Genomic DNA, 21,765 nt, shown 5'->3' with positions numbered 1-21,765 from the left:
CTGGGGGGAGGCTGCTGGACGGTCAGTCAGTTCTGTTTATTCTGTGTCACCAGACTCCCAGGGCCTCGGGGTAGCCTCCAGGGCCCTTGGAAGCCCCCCCCCCCACCTCGGGGTTCCAGGGAGGCAGAAAAGGAAACTGAGAAACAGAGTGGGCCCTGTCCCCAGGAGGACAGGAGTGTCCCTGCCCTGCGAGGGGACCTGGGAGGCCTCCTGCTGAGCCACCTCCCAAGTCAGGAGCCGCAGCCCCAGGGACCAGGACTCCTCGGAGCCGCTGCCTTGCCCCCACCCTTTCCTGGAAGTGGACACGTGGCCGCTGGACCCACCTGTGCCCAGCAGGTCAGTACAGGGCGTGGCTCTTCCTTCTAGGAATGAATTGCCGGAGATTTCCTTCACAGAAGTGGGCGAGGCTCTGTCACACCCCACGTCCCTGGCAGGGAAAGGACCCAGGGCCCCGCCCAGCCCAGGCTGGTCAACCGCCACGTGTGGCCTGGGCAGGCGGCAGCACCCAGCCGCTGGGTTTTGTACCAGGGTGAACAGAGGCTGGGAATCTGGGTTCTGAGGTCAGGGGACCCAGTCTCATGCTGCCCAGAGCAGCTCTGGGATGTCACACAGGTCACCCTCCCTCTGTGGTCTTCAGTTTCGTGCCCAGTCTGTGGGGCTCAGTGGGAGTGGCAGGCCCCAGAGTAAAGCGCCCAGTGTATTCTTAGGCCGGCCTCTCCAGGCCTCGGTTCCCTCCCCTGGGAGCCTCCAGCCTCCAGCCTCCACCACCCTTGACCTTGCTTTGGCATTAGAAAGCCCCTGCTCTTGATGTGACTCCTGTGTCTCATGGCTTTGCCTCGTGGTCCTAACATGGTTGCCTCAGCACCGTACATCACATTCTCAGGAGCATAGGGTTCTCCTCTAGGATCTCTATTTTATCAGGGAGAAAAATATTTTCAGGAAGCCCTCCCTCTTATCCCCCAATTCTCCTCCTCCTTACGTCTCATTGACCAGGACCACACACCTAGCCCTGGACCAAACACCGGAGAAAAAGCAGGATGACTGATTTCTCCTGGTATCCGGCTCAATGCCTGGTGTTTAGAATGGGGTCTCTGTGGACAGAGAAGGGCACATGACCACTGGGCAACTCCCCGCCACAAATAAAACAGGTACAACGCACTACAGGGGCACAGCTGAGGGCACCTGTCTGCCCACAGAAGCCCGGACCTGTTCTTCCAAGCAGCTGATGTCTGAGCAGGGCTTTGAAGAGTGCATAGGAGTTCACCAGGCACAAGAAACAGCATATGCAAAGGCCCAGGGGTATGACAGCCGAGGAAGCAGCCCTGGTGTGGAGGTCAGGACAGGTCAAGGGAGGCTGCACAAGGAGATGAGTACTTGGTGGAGGGACCGACCCCCAGGCCAGGCCTTCCTCCGTGTCTGTGGCCGACCGCGGCGGCGGCGCACCATTACTTTACTGTTTTCAACCCCACACTCTTCAGGCTGAGCTGGGGAAGAGTCAGGGCAAGAGCTCCACCACGGAGCCGCCCCGGCCCCAGGCGCCTTTAAAACTCGTTTCCATTTAAAAGGAAGTTCCGCCACCCTGGACGCGGGGCACCTTCTGGCTGGTGGTGAATAGCAGGGCACTTCAAAAAAAAAAGATTGACCCAAGAGTGAGTTGTACCCAGAGGAACTTGTTTTTTTAAGCAGAACTGAGCAGGTTTGAAGGGCCTTCTAAGGAGGCTCTTGCTGGGGCAGTGGCACACGCCTGTAACCCAGGAATCCAGAAGGCTGAGGCAGGAGGATCGCAAGTTGGAGGCCAGCCTTGGCCACTTCAGTGAGAGCCTCTCCCCAAATAAAAACTTAAAAAGGGCTGGGGCTGCAGCTCGTGGGAGAGCACCCCTGGGTGCAGTCAGTCAGTCAGTCAGTCAAGCAACGGAAGCTGGCCCCAGGAGGGACTTCCAGGGCTTGGGGAGGTCCCCGGGAGCCACACCTTGAGGAGGGGAAGGCTGAGCCCACACCTCAGGCTTCCCCCTCCTGGGGCCCTCTGGCCACAGTGTGGGAAGAGGACCTGGTGACCCGTCGGCGCCTGCCAGGCCCAGGCAGGGGGGCAGGAGGAGCCCAGGGCTGATAAGTGGGAGGACGCCCAGTGGGACAGGCTCCAGGTGCTCCCAGGAGCAGGCGAGGACTCCGCGGTGGCCTGCGCGGGGCTCGGGGACAGCCTGCCCCTTGGTCTCTGAGAGGCAGAGCAGGCCAGCGGGACAGGGGGTCACCTCAGGGTTGGTCACAGTGGCAGAAAGCCGATCCCACGGAGCTACTCCCAGAGCCACCAGAGCCGCACGTCCCTGCCCCAGAAGGTAGGCTCTTTAGGAATGACCCCTCGCTAGGATTTCAGTCTCCGAAACACAGACCGGCGGTGTCACCGCGGGTCGTCCCAGTGTAAGATTGTGGGGACACGGTTTTTCTATACTTGGCCAAACTGCCACCAGGGCTGTGCAGTCCCTCGGCCGTCACCGGAAGCACGAGAGCAAAATAAGAAAATCAAACGTGGCAGAGGGAGAGGCGTCCAGTGGCTCAGGTGGGCCGCGGGCCGGGGAGGGGTCGTGGGAGCTTGGCCGAGCCTCAGACCCGGCTAGGGACCGGCGCTGTGCCCCTGCACGCCCGTGGCCACTCAGTGTGGGGGTCTCACCTCCTAGACGTGTCACGTGAACCTGTCCCCTGTGTGGCAGTGGGCCCCTCTTGGTGGCGCCTCACCTGCGGGTCTGAAGCCCTGGGTGTGCCCTTGGTCAGGCTGGGGCCCAGCTGCTGATGAGCCCTGACGCCTCCGGGCAGGCCCCCGGGCGCGGGCTCCTGCCCCACTGTGGTCCTGCGTGTCGGGTCCAGCTGGCCCAGGAGCTGGTGTGGCGGGCTGGGCACAGACACGTGGAGTGAGTGGCGAGGAGGACCGGAACCCGCACCAGACCCGTTTTCCACACGAGGAAACCGAGGCCCCTGGTAAAAGCCAGAAGATGAGGGGGCAGGGGACACCACCCGCCCATGGACAGATGAACGGTCAAACCAAACGTGGTCTGTCCACAGGACAGAATATTATTTAGCCATGAAAAGGAACAAAGTACCAACGCAGGCCCAAGTGCAGGTGAGCTTCAGGAACATGCCGCAGCTTGACAGACGGGATGCCCCAGGCCGTGTATGACTCCCTTTCTCTGAAGTGGGCAGATGGACAATCCATGGAGACAGATGACCCGTGGGTGATGGAGAGCTGTGTCCTGCCAGGCCCACCCGTGAGTCTCCGGGTTCCTGAAGGTGCCCACAGGAGCTGTCTGGGCCCCAGGCTGTCCATGTCTGGGACACCTCTCCACAAAGGGACGAAGGACTGACGCATTCGGGCCCGACCTGTCCTTCGTGGGCACGTCCTGAGGCTAGCCTGTCCGTGCGGTCCCCGGAGGCCCCCGTGGGGGCTGAGCACAGGCGCCCACTGCAGCGCCCAGAGGTGACAAGAGCTTCAGCTGGTCCTGCCCTTCCTGGGCAGCCTCTCCAGTCACCCCTCCTCCCGCTGAGGTCGGTGAACAATGGGACCCTGAGTGAGACTTTGAATGAGGCAAACAATCAAAGACACAAAAACCCTTTGAGGTCTAAGAAATGACAGGAAGGAAATGGTGGCCACTGTGACAGGGAAAAGTGGGAACCACTTCAGAACAGTCTGGAGGTGACATTGAAGGTGCAACCAGGGAGAGTGGGAGGGGCTCCAGGAGAAGAAAGGCAGGTGCCAAGGTCCTGGGGCGGGCAGGGCAGGGGCCTTCCGGGAGAGGATGGTGGGCTCGCCTGCGTGAGGGGTGGGGCGCGGCCGGGGGCTGCAGAGTGGGCCGGGCTGCTTCTCCTGTTGGCTACTGAATCAGCGAGAAGTGTCCTGAGAAACAGAGCCGGCCAGGTGCTGGCCAGAGATTACCATAGGCACGGCTCCCGGGGTCATGGAGCCAGGAGAGCCCAGGATCAGGGGTCTGCGACCGGAGGCCCTGGAGCGTGGGTGGTGGGCGAAGCTCCCGTTGGAGTCCAGAGGCCCGAGGAGCAGGCCACTGATGTCACAGCCCAGAGCTGAGCCTTGCTTTAGTGGATCACTCAGTGACGCAGACGACCCGCTGTAGTTCGTCCACTGGTCCCAAGGCCTTCCAGCCGCACCCTCCCAGACCACCCAGGAACGCCCTGCCAGCCACAGGGGGCACCCCAGCCCGGGCCCGTCAACACCGCAGCTCAACCACAGCCCCGGGGGCTGGCTCCCCATTTCCTCTCTGAAGCCCCTCTGAGACCCCCTGGGCCAGGCTGGGCACCGCGTGCTCAGGGGACCTGGCCCCACCTCCCCTGCACAGCCACGGACGCCGCCGGGCGTTCTCATCCGACGGGAGGAAATCGGGCCTCCTGGAGGTCAGCCCTGTGCTCAGGGCCACGGGGCTGCGGCTCTGGTCCGGGGACAGGAATCGGGTCAGCTGGCCCGCAGCCTCCGCTGCCGCCCGGCCTGTCCTGCCCGGGGCTCCCCTGGGCGTGAAGGTGCCAGCGGAAGCTGTCTCAGGGCAGGGTCGGGGGACCCAGAACTCTAGACGGTGGGAAAGGACAGCCTCCAGCCTCTGCCCTGGCCAACAGGCCCTGCGAGTCCTTCCAAGATCTGCTTGTGGGACTTCGAAGACACCAGAGTGAGCGTTGGAAAGGGGCTGCCGGAGGCCAAGGCCCTGGGCACGAGGCACCAGTGGGACCCGGCTTAGGGAATTGGGTGCCGTGTCCAGGAACGGCTGCGTCCAGTCAGTGCCCATGGACAGAGAGCCGCGCACTGGAGCCTGTGCCCAGCCACGGGGAAGGACCCGGGTCAGAGGGGACCCAGTGGCCACCTGGAGGAGGGTTGAAGGAGACACCTACGTCAATGACCCACGGCGGCCTGTGGGGGCCACGGCAGCGCCTCCCACCTGGTGGTCCCCCGATGACTCTGGGGGCATAGGACACGAATTTAACCCGGGTGTCAGCCCTTGGGATCTGTCCAAAGCGCACACAGGCTCTCGTGCCTTGTCTCCCCTTTTAACAGCCAGAGGGTGGCCTGGGCCAGTCTGCCCAGTGACGGGGCCCAGCCAGAACTTACTCCTGGGGACAGGGCACCTTCGATTCCTGACAAGTGTAACGGTCGAACGGTGAGCCTCCTAAAAGGGGCGTCCACCTAAGCCCTGGTGCCGGTGAGTGTGCCTTTATTTACAGCTGTCACTAGGTCAAGGAGCTTGAGGTGAGGTCACCTGGATCAGGGTGGGCCTAGGTCCGATGCCGGGGTCCTCAGAGATGGTCGAGGGGGCGAGCCAGGAGGCCGCGCCAGGGGAGACGGGGGGAGTGACTCACCCGCGGGGACGCCCGGGGTGGCCAGAGCCACCGGGGCTGAGAGGCCAGGCACGGGTCCCCGCAGCCTGCAGAGGGTGGCCCTGCCGACCTCGAGCCTGCACTTCTGGCCCCAGCGCCGAGAGAGCAAGTTCCTGTCACCTGGAGCCACCGCGCTGGTGCTCGCTCTAGGGCAGCCCGGGGACAGGGGCAGCTGCGGACGGGTTTCTGTTCCCGGCAGCGAAGTTCCCTCTTGGGCGAGCTGGATTTAAGAGGCCGCCATCAGCACCGAGGAGGTGAGGCTCAGGTGGCAGGTGCGTGGCCGGAGAGCTCAGCGGGTGAGGGCACAGGCTGGGGCGGGCGGGGGCGCCTGGTGCCCAGGGGCCCAAGCAGGGAGCGGCGGTGGCCCCGGGCGCTGGAGCGGTGAGCAGGCAGAGCCACGCCCCTGGCACGCTGGAAGCAGGGGACCCGCCCTCGCCTGGCACGGCACTCCCTCGAGTGAATTCCCGGGAAGCCCAGGCGTCCAGTGACTCAGGAGCAACCTCCTCCAGGGACAAGCGCTGCGGACCTCCAGGGCTTTCCCATCGGCCTGCAGTGCCACCGAGAAGCAGGACCGCAGGGAGGGGGTTTCCAGGACTCGGCTGGCGGGAAACAGCCTTCCCCTCCGTGTGTGCGGGACCCAGGCTGCTGGCGGGAAGGTCACTGCCACCTGCCCTCCCCTGCCCCTCCCGCGGCGGTCCCCAGGACCCAGACCCCGCCAGGCCCCCACTCCTGGTGCTCAGGGACGGCCGCGACCTCCCCAGACCCTGCAGAAGCAGAGCCGGCAGCTGATCCTGCCCGGCCTCTCCAGCGCAGGGAGGCAGGCCAGGGGAGGGCAGGTGGCGTCCCACCTGTCAGTGTCCCACACTGGAGCGTCACCGCATCTCCAGGGGACTTGGAGAACTCGAGAGGCAAGGTGGCCGTCCACGGGCGAGTGCTGTTCTGTGACACACACCCCAGGCAGCCACTCACCTCCTTCCTGGAGACTCCCCGAGGCCTCCCCTCTTAGTGTCCACCACTCCTGACAGCCCCAACTGGGGACCAGGCCTGGAGCTTGGACCTTCAGGGCCACCTGGGATCCAGACCGTGGCACTCGGGGAGGCAGGTCTCAGGCCAAGGGCTGCGCAGGCCACCTGTTCCCAACAAGTCCTCAGAACCGCCTCAAGCCTGGGCTGGACGCTCTGTCCTCCCTTCACAGACAGGGGACCTGGCCAAGGCCACACGCTGGCCAGGGGCATGGCGGGAGTTCAAACCAGGCACACGGGCTCCGACCGCCTCCCCCAAGGAGAGGCCTTCCTAAGAAGTGCTCTTACTAAGCAGTGCCTGGCCCAGGCGGTGCGGAGGGCCCTCGGGAGGACGGTCACAGGGTCTCGGTGACCAGGTGATTCCAGCACCCAGGTGCACCTGTGAAGTACTGCTTCATCTCCTTCCCGTCACGGCCCAGGGGCAATCGGGGGGTTCGGAGCACGGCAGGGGGTCCTGGGAGGGCCTCCCCACTGCCTGCAGGGGGGGCTGTCACAGAAGGCCTGGGGGAGGGGACGGCCGCCTCTTGCCCCCCACTCTGGCCGCCACCGCCATGCCTAGCCCGTGGCTGGGCACCCTGGGATAGTCGGGGGGTAGCGGGGCCCCTGGGTGCTGCCCACCCCAGGCCCTCTGGGCACCCTGCTAGCAGGTTCCTTTTTCTACCCTGAAGTCTCCAAGGCTTGTGAATGCCCATGCGCCCAACTCGGCCCCGTGGGGGTGAAGGGCTGCGGGTGGGCAGTGGCCCCCCCTGCAGTGCACGGCCCGCTCCAACTCCAGCCGAAGGGACCCCAGAGCCTCTCAGGCCCGGCCTCGTGGTCAGACCTCCAGGGACTGATTCCAGGCAGTCCTCGGCTCTAGGGGAGGGCCGAGCTGGCTGCCAGCGGAGGCCGGGCCAGGAGGGCGCCCACCCTGGTGTGGCTCCTTCTCCAGCGCGTCTCAGCCCCCGCATGGCAAGGTGCCTGCGGCTTCTTTAGGGTTCGCTCTCCAGACCCAGAAGTCCCAGCCATTTCTGGGCCAGGCTTAAGCTGGACCCTGAAGTTCTCGAGACTCGGGTCCATTTCCAGGGAACCCCGGGCGCATACTGGTCCGTGTGGCGGGTCCTGGACCGCCCCACCCCAGCGCTTCCGTCCTGGTGGAGAGCCCGCCATGCTCCCCTCGACCCAGCACACAGGGCAGCCACCACGCGGCCACTCCCGTCCCACCCTGAGAGACAGGGCTGTGACGTCCCATTCCACGTGGAGCATCCGGGGCTCGGATGGGGGAGCCCCCTGCCAACAGGTGAGGGGCCTGTCCTCCATGAGCCACTGTCCTGAGTGGTCCCCGGCCTTGGAGCAGGACTTGGCCCCCCAAACTCTTGTTAACCTGGGGGGGGGGCAGCTGGGGAGGGCAGGGAGGGGTTTTGGCCATGGCATCCCACAGAGCAGCCTCGGCAGGAAGAGGGGTCAGAGGCCAGGCCCCAGCTTCCCTCCACGGCTGGCCGGGAGCAGCAGGCCGCACTCTGGCTGACCGTTAGCTCCAGTTTCCACTTCCACCTCGTGTTAGTACCCACGAAGCCTGAGTGACCCTGCAAAGGCAGGTACTTCCCGGGAGTGGCCAGCGCACGAGGTTTCCCAAGCCCTGCTCCGCCCCCACTCCGCCCTGTTGACCTGTTTTCCACCCAAGGGACTCACAGTTTGTGCCCAAGGTCAACGTGACTACATTAGATAGTTCCTATTTATTGCATCTGGAGAAGTAGGTCCGGTCGGTGCCTTTTAAAAACAGTGCATCCCAGAGACCACGGGCCAGACGTGGTGTCCGACCCCCGCCCGAGCACCGGGAGCCACAAGTGTCGGGGGAGCTGCCTTCTGCACAGGGAGAGCGGCCAGCACAGGACGGGAGAGAGGACCCTCCTCCAGCCCCTCTGCTGGGACCACCCTTGCTGACTTGCTGGGGAGTGGCCAACCCAATGGCCTCACGGTGGACTTGGGGAGGACCCCAGGGCAGGCCACGTGCTGCCAGGGGTCCTGAGTCTAGTGGGCCTCTGGAGGCTGGCCCCGCAGTCTGTCCAGACCTGTAGGCCAACGTGTGGCCTCAGCTGAGGCTCAGACCTCTGCCGGACACCAGAGACCCTGTGCTCTGTCTGGACGGGTCTGCCTGGAGGGCCCGCGGTCGGGGAGGCAGGTGCTCCCGAGGACACCGGCATCCGTGCTGCCAAGATGACGGGCCTGGGAAAGGCGGGTCCTTTCTCAGAGCCCGAGGGCCAGCCGCCTCCTCCAGCCCCCCAGCTCTGCAGTGAGGACTGTGTTCCTCTCAAGGAAGTGCCCACCCTGCTCACCGGGAGGTCTCACTGAGGCCAGCTCCTGGGGATGACCTCGCAAGCATGGCCGGGGCAGGCCCGTCCTTCGCCAGGGACAGAGGGCAGCAGCCCTGGCCCGACTGGCGCCTTCTACCAAGGCCTGGTCCTTTCTCCTCAGGGCTGGCCGTCGGGAGCTGGCCGAGGGCCTGAGTGCAGGCAGCAGGTGGTGGTCCTGCAGGCTGGGGCCACCTGCATGCGCATCACCAGGGAGCCATCCTTGTCCTCACAGGCTCTGTGGGCGGGAGCTGCTGGCCCTCTCATTCCTTTGACCCAGAGACAGTCGCTTCAGAAGTGACAGCTCGGGCGAGCTGCTCAGCCAGGGCCAGCCAGGGCCAGCCTGCGCCGTGTCCACCCCGGGGCACCAAGCACAAGGCGGCTGGCTGCTGGGGCACGGGGCACCTGCCTCGCCCATGGCCCTCCCCCTCTCCCGAATCCCCCTTCCTTTCCCAGGAAGCATTGCGAGGTCATGGCTCGTCCTTCTTGGACCTTCTGCCTCGATGGCTTCCTTTCCGAGCCAGGTCTTCTCTGTGGACAGACAGTCCTCCTGCCCGGGGTGGAGAAGGCCGGGCAGGACACCCAGCGGGGGCTTCGGGTGCCTGCAGGCCACCCCACCGGTGCCCTCCCCTGGCCGGTGTGATCACTGGGTTTACTCAGAGGCCGAGATCTGACCTTGGAGGCCCTAGGGAAGGCCGCCTGGCGGAGATGGCAAGGCCACTTCCCTGTGGTAAGTCGGTGGCCAGCTCCCGGCACATCTCCTGAGGCCACCCAAACAGCCAGGCCGGGTGGACATGACACCTGCTGTTGGTTCTCTGGTAGGACACATCTGCAGGAAAGCTGCACCAGACCCACCATGAGCAGCGGCCAGGGTCCCCGTGCCTGGTGACTAAGCTCGCCGAGAAGCAGAGCCTTGGAGGGGCAGGGTCACATGCCAGCCGGGGAAGGGACCACCCAAGTCAGGGCGGCAGCAGCAGCAGCAGCAGAGGCAGCAGCAGGCCGGCTCTTGGGACCCTTGCCTGAGCCGGCGCCTTCTCTGGACCGTGCACATGGAGTGGGGTGCAGGCGACACGGAGACGCTTCTGGTCTTGTTCCCGTCATGCCGCTGGGTCTGGGGTCTTGGCAGTCCCCAGTGGCTCCTTCACAGGTAAACAGGGGAGGGGGCCACCGAGGCTGGGGCTGGAGACCTGTCCCTGCGAGGTGCTGGAGGGTGCGTTCTGGGGAAGCGGCCGCCCCGGCCCCTGCATGGATAGACCCCGCTGAGGCCCAGAGCAGCCGCCGCCCTCTCACTCCACACGGCCCGAGAGTCCACGAAACTCCCTCGGTTTTATTTAGAAATAAACTAAACTTTTCAGGTAGGTACTTTACCATTCCAAGGCTTGCAGAGTCGGTAAGAGAGAAATAAGGATCATTAAGAAAACGGAGTCAGCGACACTAAGAGTCTACAACCGAACACGGAGAAACCGAGGGAGACAAACCACCTAAACACTACCCTTACCCTGGTACGGGACACCCGGCCTTGGAGTCGTGGATGTTTTTGGACCTTTTTCCCCAGAGAGATGCCTTTTAAGTAAATGTTTTTCATCTGCTGCCAAACGCAGGAGTAAGTAGCCAAAGGAGAATCTGAGTTCGCTCTGCTACAAACTTCTACCCAAAGTGACCTTGTCCGGTTCTTCTGTGCACGGCAGGGAGGGCGACAGAGGAGCCACCGAGGGAGAGGGTGCTGGTGGCTCCTGCCCGGGCCCACTACTCCTCCTGCCTCTCTGAGGTGGCCTCATGCTCTGTGTGCACGGGTCTCCGTGGAGGTCCGAGTGAGGGCGGCGGCAGGTGGAGTGCAGTAGTCTTGGGGTGGGGGCAGAGCGGTACCGGGGCGCGCAGAACTGTGGGTGCTCCCGAGGTCTGGCCGTCACTGCACTGGGGTCCCTACCAGCGGGCCGCACGCACAGGGGAGGCCCCGGGCGCCCACTCAGTGCTCGGCGGGGCCCGCGGGCTCTGCCCACGCAGCCTCCTCGTCGGGGGTCTCGGTGCCCGTGGTGGCTGGCGTGGGAGGCTGGGGCATGCCAGTAAGGGCACGGAGGCTGTGGGGGTCAACAGGTGGGACCAGAGTCGGAGCCTCGCCGCTCAGTGCGTCAGCAGTGTCCTCGGAGAGCAGGGAGATGGTGGGCTGCTGGGCGGGCAGCAGGCTGGGGGACAGGTGTGCGGTCTCCAGCTCTGGGCCCCGGGCCAGGCTCCTGCTGGGCCTGGCGTCTGCTTCTGCTTCCCTGCCGGTCACCAGCTGGTCGGGAAGGTGAGGCGGAGGCGGAGGCTGCTCTGGAGTGGTGGGGACATCTGCGTGGGGAAGCAAGCGACAGGGACACACTCAGCTTTGTGTGCTGGGCCTCGGCCAGCGTTCTGCTCCCGCCTGAACCAAGGCCCAGGGACGTGTGGGACACGGCCGGTGCTGGGGCGGGGCCTGGGGAAAGCGTTTCAGGGCCCAGGGTCACCCTGACTGACAAAAACCTGGGGCGTGGGCACAATTGGCCTGTGGCCTGTGAACGCACGTCCCACACAGACCTGGCCTGGGCTGGCTGTGCCGGACGCCATGGGCCACCTGCCTGATGACAGACACAAGACTGGGAAGTCACTGTGCTCAGCGTGCCCAGAACTTCAGGCCATTCCAGAGTCTAGCATGGGGACAGTCACCCAAGAAGGAGCCCACTGCAGTATTTAAAACTTTTTTTTAGCTTACAAAACCCTGGAGGTGGTGCGTCTCCTCCGCGGTGCAGAGCTGGCACCCGTCAGGGGCCCGCCAAGGCCGCGCCCTCGGAGCTTACCCACGGGGGCTGGAGGGAAAGCAGGAGGCTTTGCCCGGGGCAGGTGTTTCCAGAGTGGCATTCCCCATTTTTGGTGTTTTTTAAAATCCTCAAATAGACCGGGACAGGTGACGGCCTGTCTGCTCTCCACTGATGTGCGGGCCTGGGAGGGCACGAGGAGCCAGGGGCTTCACGGCGGAGGGAGGTAGAGGCCGCGCACCGAGAGGCTCCGCGGGAGGGCCATGGGCATCCCTCTTGGGTGGCAGATCCTTATTCGTACAGATCTGGGGTCAGCAGAGCACAGGCTGAGGGCCGAGGGGCACCGCGTGGCAGCGCCCAGGTCCTGGGGAGGTGGACCACGGTTTGGGTTCAATGTGATTCCAGTTCAATTAGGTTTTCTTTTGTCTTTTAAGCCAAGATAAAACAGAAAGGCCAACTGAACACAGAGCAAGAGAATGGAAAGACAAAGAGCGAAACAAGATCACACAGCGGGGGTGGGAGGGAGAGTCCTGGAGGCCGGCGGGCGGGCGGGCGGACAGGGTCACTTCTCCCCAAGGCCCCCCCACCCCGTTCTCTGGGGTGGTGCTGGGGACAGAACCCAGGGCCGGGTGCATGCTGGGCACGTGCTCTGTGCTCTGCCCCCAAGCTGCGGCCCCAGGCATCCGGAGAGAGAGAAACAGAAGGTCCAGGAAAACCGCTGCCTGGGACCTGGGCCTGTCCTCGCTTGGGAGGTGGCAGCTGGCACCAGTCGGCACGGGGGACAGCGTGAGCCCTGCAGAGCCGGAGTTCCTGCTACTCGCGAACTCTGACTCGCTCCACCGGGAAGGACACCCGAGGAGCCGGGCCACTGGCCGCCCCTAGCACGACCCTCTCCGCGCACCAGAAGGTGTGCCTCTGTGAGCAGGCGGGGTCCTGGGCTCTGGTGGCCTCCACAGGCTTCAGATGGCCAGAGCCTCTCCAGGAGTCAGGCCCGAGTCCAGCAGCGGACAGGCACTTGAGAAAGGACCAGTTCTCCAGCGGCCCTGTCCTGCCTCGGGGACAGAGGCGACCCGTTCCCTTGGCTGTTCTCGAAGCTTCCACGCAAGAGCTCCTTCTTGGCTGCAGCCTAGGTCTGCAGGTGACAACCCTGGTCCCCGGTCCCCGGTGGGGCTTCTGGGGAGAGCACAGTGAGCCCCATTCAAAAAGCAGACCCGCCAACAAGCAGCAGCACATGCCAACTGGACTCTGTAGGGGAAGAACCCCCCACTCTTGTAAGTGGTGGGTTGACCCCTGAGACCCTTCTCACTGACCCCGTTCTCCCTCCCGAGCCTCGCCTCGCGCCTCTCCTTTCAGCCCCTAAGAGTGGCTTCCTGCATGGCCCCTACAAGTCCATCCAGCCGAGGGGGAGCAGGGCGGCAGCCGGGTCTGCCCGGGAAGCCCAGCAAGGACCGTGTTCTGGTCCAGTCTTGGCTGCAAGGTTATTACTGACCCCTGGGCGTAGCTGGGCTCCTGGTGTTTTCGAGCCCCAAGGCCAGCCGTTGGGCCCAGAGTGTGAGGGACTGGAGGGAGTCTGACTCCTGCCCGTGGGCTGGGGACACAGCCGAAGCTGGAGGAGGACCCAGCAGGGGTCCTCCCAGGACTCTGGCCCCCCCCCACCCCCGGCCAGCACCCCCGAGGCTGGTCTGCAGCTGTGGGGCGGGGCCTCAGCTGACCCTTGCCAGTGGCCATGTTTCAGCACAGATCTCAACTTGGAGCTCGGCTGGGAGAGGCGGGCGGCGACAGGAGGACAGCACAGCAGCCAGAGGCGGAGCTTAAGCAGCGGAAACAAAAGAGGACAGCAAGCAAGACTGCCCGAGGGACAGGCCAGCCACCAGGGGCAGCGTCCCGGGCGGGCGGCCGCCGTGGCCTGGCCCTCAGACCACCCTCGCCCGGTGGCATTCAGCGTGAGGGCACTCCTGCTTGTCCTGTGTTCATGAGGGAGCTGACTCGGGGCCTCTGGCTGGAAGGGGACGGAAGGTGCCGGGGCTTCGGCAGGGCCAGGGGAGAGAGATCAGGTGACTCTCAGTGCTCCATCAAGTTGTGGCTCTCAGGCAACTGCCACCCACGCCCAAGGCCTGGCTGTAGGGACCCACAGGGCTGCCCCAGGAGGCTGCCTCTGGCCCTGGGCTGGCCTGGTGCCGGGAGGACTGCAGGGTGGGGACAGTGGGGGACGGAGCAGCGGCCTGGGGAGGCGAGGACAGGCCGCTCCGCGCGGCTTCTCCCTGGCCAGCCTGGCCCTGACTCCCACAGACCCTGACCCGCAAGGCCGTGGGGCGGGGACACGGGGCCCGTGGGGCTGCCGGAGGAGACCTGCCTGAGGTGACAGTGCGCGAGGTGTCCTGGCAGCCGCAGTTCCCAGCACTAAACCCAGTGGCCGCCGTGACTGTCGGCCTCCGACAGGCTGAACACTCGCCGGCGTCCTTTCCTGCCACTCCTGACTAGAGGGAAACACAGGGACAGATCATAGAAAGCCTTCGACAATGGAGCAGCAAGGGGACGTGCAGAGAGGGACACACAGCACCGACGGACGCAAAGCATCGACGAGAGTGGGGCCAGGGCCTTGCCGCTGTGGCTCCTGGCAGCGGACGCGCGGGCCCAGCCCCGGGCACACAAGACGCCCGCCACCCCTCGGGGTCGGCCAGTCGGGAGAGCCAGGAACCAAACCACGCACTCGTGCGCCTTAGTAGGGTGAGGGACGGGGGCGGTTTGGCCCTGTGGGGAAGGAAAGACGGGTCATTAGCAACTTCCAGACTCGGTCAGAAACCTCAGGGACAGAAAGCAAAACTGCCCATCCGTTTTAGCTTAACAACAGCCCGGGGCGGGCGGGGGCTGGGGACCGGGCCAGACCAGCTAAGTGAACCCAGCAGATTCCGGCCCGAGTGTCGGGGCAACACTCTCCCCCACCCACGGTGACTGGCCTTAGAAGACCCGAACCTCTGCAGGGACAGTGGGTGGCCAGGGTGGGCGCTCATCGGTGGAACAGAAGTGTCAGGAGCATCTCACGGCTAAGGGGGTCACAACTTAGAGACAAACTCGGGACAAGAGCAAAGGCCAACGTCATGCCACAGAACACAGGCGAACGCACTCACGCGCTCGGGCACCGCAGGGCGGAAGGTGGCAGGTTTGTTATATGGATTTTACCACATTAAAAACAAGTGCCAGGGAGAGGCAGGGACAGGTCACGCCTCCTCCTCGGGGTCTGGCTCGGGACTCGAGGGCTGCGTACAGAGACGTGCAGCCCAGTCTTGGGGTGTCTGCTCCCAGCTCCTGAAATGAGGGTGTGCGGCTGAAGATGGCGTGCCCAGACCAGGGGTGCGGGGAGCAGGCGAGGGAGGGGAGGGACCACGGGGTCCCGGCTTAACCACCGAGCCTCATCCCCAGCCCTGCTCATCTTTTACATAAGACAGGGTCTCAATGACTTGCTTGGGGCCTAAATTGCTGAGGCTGCCTCTGAATTTGTGATCCTCCTGTTTCCAGGCATGTGCCACCGCACCCTGCCCTCCTTCCTCCTCCCTGTACGACCCTGGGGAGGGTCAAAGGTAGCCTCAGTTCACAGCCTAAACGGCTCTAAAATGAACATTAAGAGGACAGGCTGACCTTCATTCTGACATAATTTTCTAACAAACAATTTTCTGTCCTCTGCAAAGTAGCCCATCTGGAACCCGTGTGAAGCCCAGCAACTGCGGAGACAGAGGTGCGACTGGCTGTTTAAGGAACCCAGGGCAGGTCACAGAGCGCTCATCCGAGGGGACGGTTTTCTTTTCTTTTCTTTTTTTCTTTTTTGTTGGTACTAGGGATTGAGACCAAGGGCACTCTGAGGTACATCCTTAGCCACCCCCCATCTCTTTTTTTAGACAAGGTCTTGCTAAGTTGCTGAGGCTGGCCTTGAACTTGAGATCCTCCTGTCTCAGCCTCCCAAGTCACTGGGATTACAGGCCTGCGCCACCGTGCCTGGTCATGAGGACAGGGGGTTTGTCAGAATTCCATGAAGGGAGTGTGTGCGCGACTGTGGTGACTGTGTGTGCGTGTGCAGCTGGTGTGCACGCACGCCCGGGCTTGCGGGTCACTGTGCGGGTGTGCGGGGACCTGGGAGGTGAGGTTCTCCTCGTGGCCTGCGCTGGGGTCTGAAGCCGGGCCTACCCCCTCCCCCGCCTGGCGTTTTCTGCAGTTTCAGCTTCTCAGAAGCATCAGCTGTTGAGGGGAAGGACGCGGTTCCAACCCTGTCACTTTCTCACCAGGGATCACGCTGAGGTTCCTCAGCCTGGTTCTGCTGCAGGTGTGGCCACAGACGCCTGGGCCCCGGACACTGCAGCCCAAGGTGTCCCCCCCCCCACCCTCCCCACGAGGCACGCAGGGTCCACAGCACTTTCTTTAAAGGCCCGTGAGCTGGGTGCCCCTAGTCCTGGTACTTGGGAGGCTGAGGCAGGAGGATTGCTCGAGCCCAGCAGTTGGAGGTCAGCTTGGGCAACACTGTCGCATTAATAAACAAATGGCAGTGGGCGAGAACTGACTGGTGCAGGGGTATCACGCTGGCCATTCAGGTCCCCTGGGCACGGCTTTGATAGGCAAAACACCCCACAGTGAAGGGAAAACCCCTCTGGTTGGGTCCAGGGTGTCAGGGACTTCAGCTGGGCCTCTGACTTGAGCTCTCCAGGGCATCTGCAGCTGTCTCGGGCTTGGGGAGGGACCCAGAAGCCGGTGCTGTCAACACTGAGGGAGCCCCTGGTGACCAGGGCACCCTTTCCAGCTCTGGCCAGGGCCCTACTGGGCTAGGCCTGCAGGTGCTGAAGTCACGGCAGGGCCACCAGCCTTGGGCCTGACAGCCACAGGAATGCCTCTCAGAGACCACTCACGGCCTGTCCTGGGGAGGCAACCCGACAGGGAGGCCCGAGAGACGGGAGAAGGGTTCCCTGGTGGCCAGCAAGATGGAGGGCTTGGGGCCCTGGTGGACCTGTGAGAGACCCTGGGCTGCCTTTCTCACGGATCCCTGGCCTGGTCAGTCTTTGGCTCTCACTCCAGTGATGCCTCCTCTGGGCGCCTCTGGAACCTTCCACAGCTGAGCTGTGCTGGCGGATGAAGCCCCTGCAGGTCTCCTTTGCAGTGGTCTGTGACTGCACAGGTCTGAGGGACCTCAGTGACCCTGCTCACTTGTGGGACCAGTCCCCGCTGACCCTGGTGCCTGTGCTTAGCAGGGGCTCCACACGAGCCAAGGAAATGGGGTTGGGCATGCCAGAAGCCGGGCAGCTGGGGGGACTGAGAAGGCGGGCTACGGCCGGGCTGGTGGAGGGACCTCTGGGGTCAGGTCTCAAGTCCACAAAAACAAAAGGGACAGCCTGACTCACTGAATCCCGGAATCCCAAACTAGGGCCCACAGGAAGCTGAGAACATCTGTATTTGGGATAAACAGGGGCCTTGGTCAAACCCAGGCAGGAAGCGTAAGGTCCCCTGAGCTGGACAGAACCGGAGCGAGCGTCAGCTGGCTTTGCTCCCGCACCTGGGGGACCCACAGGGGCTGGCAGGAGAGGTGCGGTGACTGACCAGTGATACAGTGCGTATTGGCTGATCTGATACACGGACATGTCGTGTGGTGGTGAGCTCAGGCCGTGAACGTGTCCAGCCCCTCACACTGCCCTTTCTTGTGTTAGGAAACATGTTAACCGGGCAGCAGAGCGGCCCCTGGGCTGCAGAACACCAGACCCCACCTCACAGAACTGGATTCTGTAACACCCTCGTTTTTAAGGATATCCTTGTACAATCTAAGTTTTCGAAACTGTGGAGCAGCACCTTGGGAAACTGGGCCTGTCCCGTCAGGGGTGGACGGCACCTCTACACTTTCCCCACCAACACCTGGCTAGGCGAACTGTGGCTTCCATGGCAGAGGCGGGCCTGGCCGCTGCCAGCTCCACGGGGCACCCTGCACTCTGGGAGGCTGTCAACCCAGGGACAGGAGTGCTTCTGATTCAGCACTGTGCCCTTAAACACCACTTTGAGGACAAGTGGCCCCATGGGTGGACAGGCTGGGGCAAGAGGTTCCTCCAGCCTACGCGGCTGCCCGGCTGGCCCTCTGGAGGACAGTAGCTGGCCCTCGGTGGGTGGAAGGTCTGGCAGGTGGCCCAGGGCCGACTTTCCCCGATCAGGAACTCAGCACTGGGTTAGTGCTCAGAGCCAGTGTCAAACCAGGCCACTGGCGGAAGGGCCCCCGTCCCAACTCAAGGTCCCATTCCTCCTCCCGTCCTTGGCTTTTCCTCCAGCAGCTTTGTAGGACACCAGGCAGATGCTGGAGCCGGCTGGTGAGAAGCAGGCTTTGTTCTGCTCGGCCTGCGGTGGTCGAGGGCTGGCCCGGGAGCCTGGCATCAGGGCAAGAGGAGCCTGTGGGCTCTGCTGCCCCCCCTTCCAGGGATCAACAGCTGGGTCCCAAGGTGTCTGTGTCCCTGTGTGACGGTGAAGTGAAGTTGCCCGCAGGCTGATCGTCACCAGGCGCTGGCTGTCTTGCAGTCTGAGGTGGGACCTGGGCCTCAGGCTTTTATTGTTGTGTGGCATAAAAAGCAGGGACCTGTGTCCTTGTCTCCGCCAGCCTGCTGGGACACACTGAGCGGGAGCAGACACCTCAGAGGTCCCGTGACTGGCTGGGACTGCCTGGCCACCTGACAAGCAGGGCTACCAGCCCTGGGCCCTGCGGGGAGTGGTGGGGACAGGGACGGAAGGGCGGAGGAAGGCCGGGGAAGGCTGGGACCCCCTGGGGGTGCAGCGCCAAGCGCCAGCCTCCTTCAGGTGGGCATCCACGGGCTGAGGCCTGATTCTGGTAACGTGGCACCTGCTGGTTTCGGTTCTGGGCTCATGTGTCCACTCAGCCGTTGGCTGTGTCTCCTTATCAATGTGAGGGAGGCGTGCGGGCTGTGTGGGGCGAGCTCTCCAGGTAGCAGCTGTCACACGCAGACACGGAAACACACGGCAGGTGTGCACACGGGGCCACATGGACACAAGCACGGACCAGGTTCAGCGGGGACCTAGGGCCATGTTCTGGGAACACCGTGACGGTTGCTCAGACCTGTAACCAGTCCCAGATGGGTTCTCAGAGTGTGTGGCCACCTCCGCCTAGCCTGGGACAGGGAGGGGAGAGGATACCAGGGGAAGAGGGTCCCAGCGAGTGGCTTGAGGATGACCTTCACAGGCCTGGGGGCCCAGCTGTGGTGCTGGGTGGCTTCACTCCACTGGGGATGTGAAGCTGGAGATGCTGGGGGGAGTCCAGGTGCCCAGGGACGCTGGCTCTGGGGCTGGGTGGCGGCGAGGCCAGCGCCCCTTTTTCCGTAACTTAATGAGACTTTGGTCAGGTGCCCCTGAAGTACAATGGGCAAGGGCACTTGAGTGGATCTTGTGGGGACAGTGAAGGCACCGAGGGTACCCAGGCTGGTGTCACTGGGACCCTCCAGGCCCACGGTGGGGACGCCTGGGGCGAGACGTACCGTCCGCTGGTGGCCACCAAGGTCTGTCCCCGCCTGAGCCCTGCTCCTCGCTGCACTAGGGGCCGAGCTGATCAGGAACCTCCCGTGTCCTCCTCGCTGGGAGTCTCTGGGTGCTCAGGGGTGAGTGGCAGGAGGCGGCTGAGGTGGAGGCCGGGCTGGTGGGGCAGCCCCTTCCTGGCTGAGTCCAGGGGCTCCGGGACTCGGTGCCACGTTTGGACTAAGTTAAAGGACAGCAAGATGCGGTCCCACACAGCCTGAGGAGCCCTCCAAGGGCACGGGGCCCTTCGGCAGGCGAGTGGACACCAGCCGCACGTGGCAGAGCGTGAGCAGTGACACGGCTCTCTGCAAGGTTCACAGGTCACTCCTGGGAGGTCCCTGTGCTGACACCTGAGGCTGTGGGGTGACGACCAGCGGGTTTCAGGTGACCCCCCCTTGTCTACCCTCTCAGCTCTGTATTCGGGGAGGTGCTTGCAGTGCAGCAGACTGACACAGGAGCTAGCCCGAGCCATGGAAGGTGCCCTCCTGAGTGACAGCGTCCCCCAAACACTGTGACACCGTCACTGGGTATCAGTGGTCACAATGGAGGCGAGGGACCAGGGGTTCTCCAAAGCCCCTACCCCTCTGAGTCACGTGGTCAATACCTGCTGGGCTCTGGGCTGCGGAGGGGGTGGAGGATGAGCCCCCCGAGTCACCGTGGCTGGTGTTCCCGCTGCCGCTGGGGCTCCCGCTGGCAGATGGTGGTGACGGCGATGACAGGGATGGCGAGCTGTGCTGGTTTATGCACTGGGCCACGGCGAAGCCTGCAAGACAACAGACGCTGTCAAGCGGGAGAAAACCGGAAGGCCAGTGGGAGGTCTTAGATGTCAAGGCGACTGGACCCCATCCCAGTGCCCAGAAGGCCTGGGCCTGTTCTCCAGAATGAGCTGACTGGTCAGGGGCCGACCTGGACACATGTGAAGCTGTGTCCTGGGAGAGATGGGGGCAGCCCTTGAGCCCGGGCAGGGTTGGGAGCTGTCCATCTGTGCCTGGGGTTGGCCCAGCAGCCTGTGGGCTCTGCCCTTGAACGGGACGTGCAGCCACAGGCTCCTGGGACAGAGTTCACACAGTCGCGGGGCGTCGGGGGCCTCAGGGGACACCCCCTACTCTGCTACAGGGACGGCACCGGATGCCAACTGGGAAGTCACCCTGGGCTGGAGGGGAGCCTGGAGTCTTCCTGCCAGCGATGTGCTTGGCCCTGGGCTCCAGGGAGGTGGGACCTGGAGCTTCTGTGATCTGTGGCCACTAGCACACGGAGGGCACAAGCTCTATGTCTCAGAAACACTTGGACCTAGACAGCGGCACCTGCTGCCCCACTGGAAGTACGGGCCTGCAGTGGCCATGTTTCTCTCGTCTATTTTCCAGCAACGGGCTGAGGACAGTCGTCCACCCTCAGGACCCCACTGCTGGGGGAACAGCAGATGGACAGACCTCAGTCCCTCGACCCAGGCCGGCTGCCCCCTTCCAGGACACGAGCCCTCCTGCAGCCACAGCGCCTGCCCTTTCAACACTCTTGCGTGGCTCCCCTTCAGCCCTCGGGAGCTGGGCAGGCCTCCTGTGCTCTGGACCAACGACACGTACCAGGTCGGGATGGGGTTGGGGCAGGCCCTCCTATTCGAGCAGAGCGAGGACACTGAAGACCCTGGCCATTCTGCATGCCTCGCCACCGTCCGAGTGGACACCTGCACTGTAGCCAGCCCTAGACCTCTCCACGCCCTCTGCCCTGCCTGAGCCGCTCAGGTCCAGCCCTGGCTAACACGTCTTCGGGAAGGCCCTCGGTGCCCGGGTCTCCCTTTTGCAGAACCCAGGAACGCAGCCTGCAGCCCTGGGACCTGGTCTACGGGCAGTCGGGCTGCTCTCTGGCCTGGTGGCAGGGCTGAGGGGTTGCCATGGCGACCGCAAAACCTTCAACGTTTCACCACTCGGCTCCAGAGAGAAGCAGGGTGCTGACCTGGTGCAGAGGACGGCGCGCAGGCTGCGGCCCCAGGGCAGCCTGGTTTCACTGTCCGTCCACCTGCCAGCCACGGCCCCAGGCAGCCCTCACCTAACCCATCTGCTCCCGAAGCAAACTGCCGGGACCACCACTCAGATGAGGCCTGGCAGGCAGCTCTACGCATGGAGGGGACCGTGCTCAGGACCAAGAGCCTGCCCTGTCCACTGCAGGGCTCTGCTTATGGGGAACTGTGGGATCCGTGTCCAGAGGGCGTATGTGACTGACAGATGCTTGTGGGGGGGAGCCCTTGGGGGGGAACCAGGGCAAACATCCGGCGATCCACACACCGGCCAGGGAAATTCCTTGGGGACAGCCAGCCGCAGCCTCAAGAAGGAGTTTTACTGCCGCTCACTTCTTAATCGCTTAAAGTGGTAAACCCTCCAGTTTACAAGCTGTTTACTTGCCTCGAAAATGAATTACCCCTGAACAAATCAAAGCGTCAGGCGGCTTTCCCAGGCTGCCTCTCCATCAGAGGCACCATCACAGGGCCGGGGGGCCCGGAGATGGGATCGAGCCTGTAAGCCCCTGACGCCGACAACGAGCCAGGCCCCCGTGGACGAAGATGCGGCTGTGACCCAGGTGGCCAGGCCCCTTTCTCTGAAGACACAAGTCTTCCCTGTGGCTCTCTGTGGGACCCGGGTGGCTGAGGATGTGGCTCCTGGTAAAGCACCTGCCTCGCAGGCAGCAGACCCTGGGTTTGTCCCAGAGCCACAAGGAAAAAAACAGGAAAGACAAAAAACGAAAGTCCTC

At 63.8% G+C, this 21,765-nt stretch overlaps 1 protein-coding gene across 5 annotated transcripts in view; it reads right to left on the bottom strand.

The window, feature by feature from the left end:
- Positions 1–10,020: 10,020 nt before the first annotated feature.
- Clec16a (C-type lectin domain containing 16A) overlaps positions 10,021–21,765 on the bottom strand; it is a 176,648-nt gene continuing 164,903 nt past the window's right edge. For 2 of the 5 annotated variants that reach the window (XM_046445555.2, XM_046445565.2), the window contains exons 22-23: positions 19,628–19,786; positions 10,021–11,041 (exon numbers count right to left, since the gene is read on the bottom strand). In XM_046445555.2, the coding sequence (XP_046301511.1) occupies positions 10,680–11,041; positions 19,628–19,786 (521 nt within the window). In that variant the 3' untranslated portion in view covers positions 10,021–10,679. Of the gene's footprint in view, positions 11,042–13,837; positions 13,962–15,917; positions 18,572–18,630; positions 19,204–19,627; positions 19,787–21,765 lie in introns of those variants that run through there. The other 3 variants (XM_046445581.2, XM_046445592.2, XM_046445574.2) reach the window with 3 other exon arrangements.

This window comes from Marmota monax, unplaced genomic scaffold (assembly GCF_021218885.2).
Source record: "Marmota monax isolate L192 unplaced genomic scaffold, Marmota_monax_Labrador192_F-V1.1 WCK01_AAM20220418_F8-fsc00035, whole genome shotgun sequence".
NCBI classification, from domain to species: Eukaryota; Metazoa; Chordata; class Mammalia; order Rodentia; family Sciuridae; genus Marmota; species Marmota monax.
The sequence above is the reverse complement of the archived record's forward strand: the minus strand, read 5'-3'. Positions and strand labels throughout refer to the sequence as shown.